Raw genomic sequence first — 964 nt, 5'->3', positions numbered from 1 at the left:
CTTGATTTGCATATATAAAAGGTACAATCAAATTGGGAATGATGGAGCTTCTACTATTGGTACAGCACTTGGTAACTGCAAATTGCTAACTAATCTCAAATTTTACATTCAGTAAAATAATTTTTTATTTATTTATTGATAACTAAAAAATTTGAGTTATTTTATACATTTTGATAGAAATTTCAAAACAAATTTAAATAGTCAATAAATAAATTTATTTTGTTTAAAAAGTGCAAATTAAATTGGAGATAATGGAGCATAAAATATTGGATTAGGTTTGAGTAAGTGTACTTAACTTACAAATTTAGAATTAGTATTAGGGTAAATTTATTCCATTTATAATTTTTTTAAAAAAATTAAGTTAAAGCATTTTATTTTTACTTAATTTAAAAATAGTTTTAATTTATAAAATATCTTAAATTTTGAATTAAACTTGATTTGCATATATAAAAGGTAAAATCAAATTGGGAATGATGGAGCTTCTACTATTGGTACAGCACTTGGTAACTGCAAATTGCTAACTAATCTCAAATTTTACATTGGGTAAAATAATTTTTTATTTATTTATTGATAACTAAAAAAGTTTGAATTATTTGATACATTTTGATAGAAATTTCAAAATAAATTTAAATAATCAATAAATAAATTTATTTTTTTTGAAAAGTTCAAATTAAATTGGAGATAGTGGAGCATAAAATATTGGATTAGGTTTAAGTAAGTGTACTTAGCTTACTAATTTAGAATTTAGCATATAGTAAATTTATTTCATTTATAGCTTTTAAAAAAAATAAGTTAAACTATATTATTCAAACTGAATCTAAAAATATTTTTAATTTATAAAATATCATATAAAGCGAAAAGTGTGGTCTAGTACCAAATTTATTTTTAGACTTTCTTTTTTTTAAAAATATTAATTTATTGAAAAAAAGCAAGACCAAAAAAAAAAAATCTGGTGCCAGGCCAC

General features: G+C 20.5%; 1 protein-coding gene across 1 annotated transcript; it reads left to right on the top strand. All coding sequences in view use genetic code 6, as the record gives it.

The window, feature by feature from the left end:
• Positions 1-231: 231 nt before the first annotated feature.
• TTHERM_002653422 (translation initiation factor eIF-5A family protein) lies at positions 232-754 on the top strand (the record flags this gene model as incomplete). Its single annotated transcript, XM_012795137.1, has 3 exons — positions 232-321; positions 454-543; positions 665-754. Coding segments are annotated over 3 exons (270 nt in total), but the record flags the coding sequence as incomplete, so codon positions are not given.
• Positions 755-964: the final 210 nt, after the last annotated feature.

This window comes from Tetrahymena thermophila (genome assembly GCF_000189635.1).
Source record: "Tetrahymena thermophila SB210 genomic scaffold scf_8255620, whole genome shotgun sequence".
NCBI lineage: Eukaryota > Ciliophora > Oligohymenophorea > Hymenostomatida > Tetrahymenidae > Tetrahymena > Tetrahymena thermophila.
The sequence above is the reverse complement of the archived record's forward strand: the minus strand, read 5'-3'. Positions and strand labels throughout refer to the sequence as shown.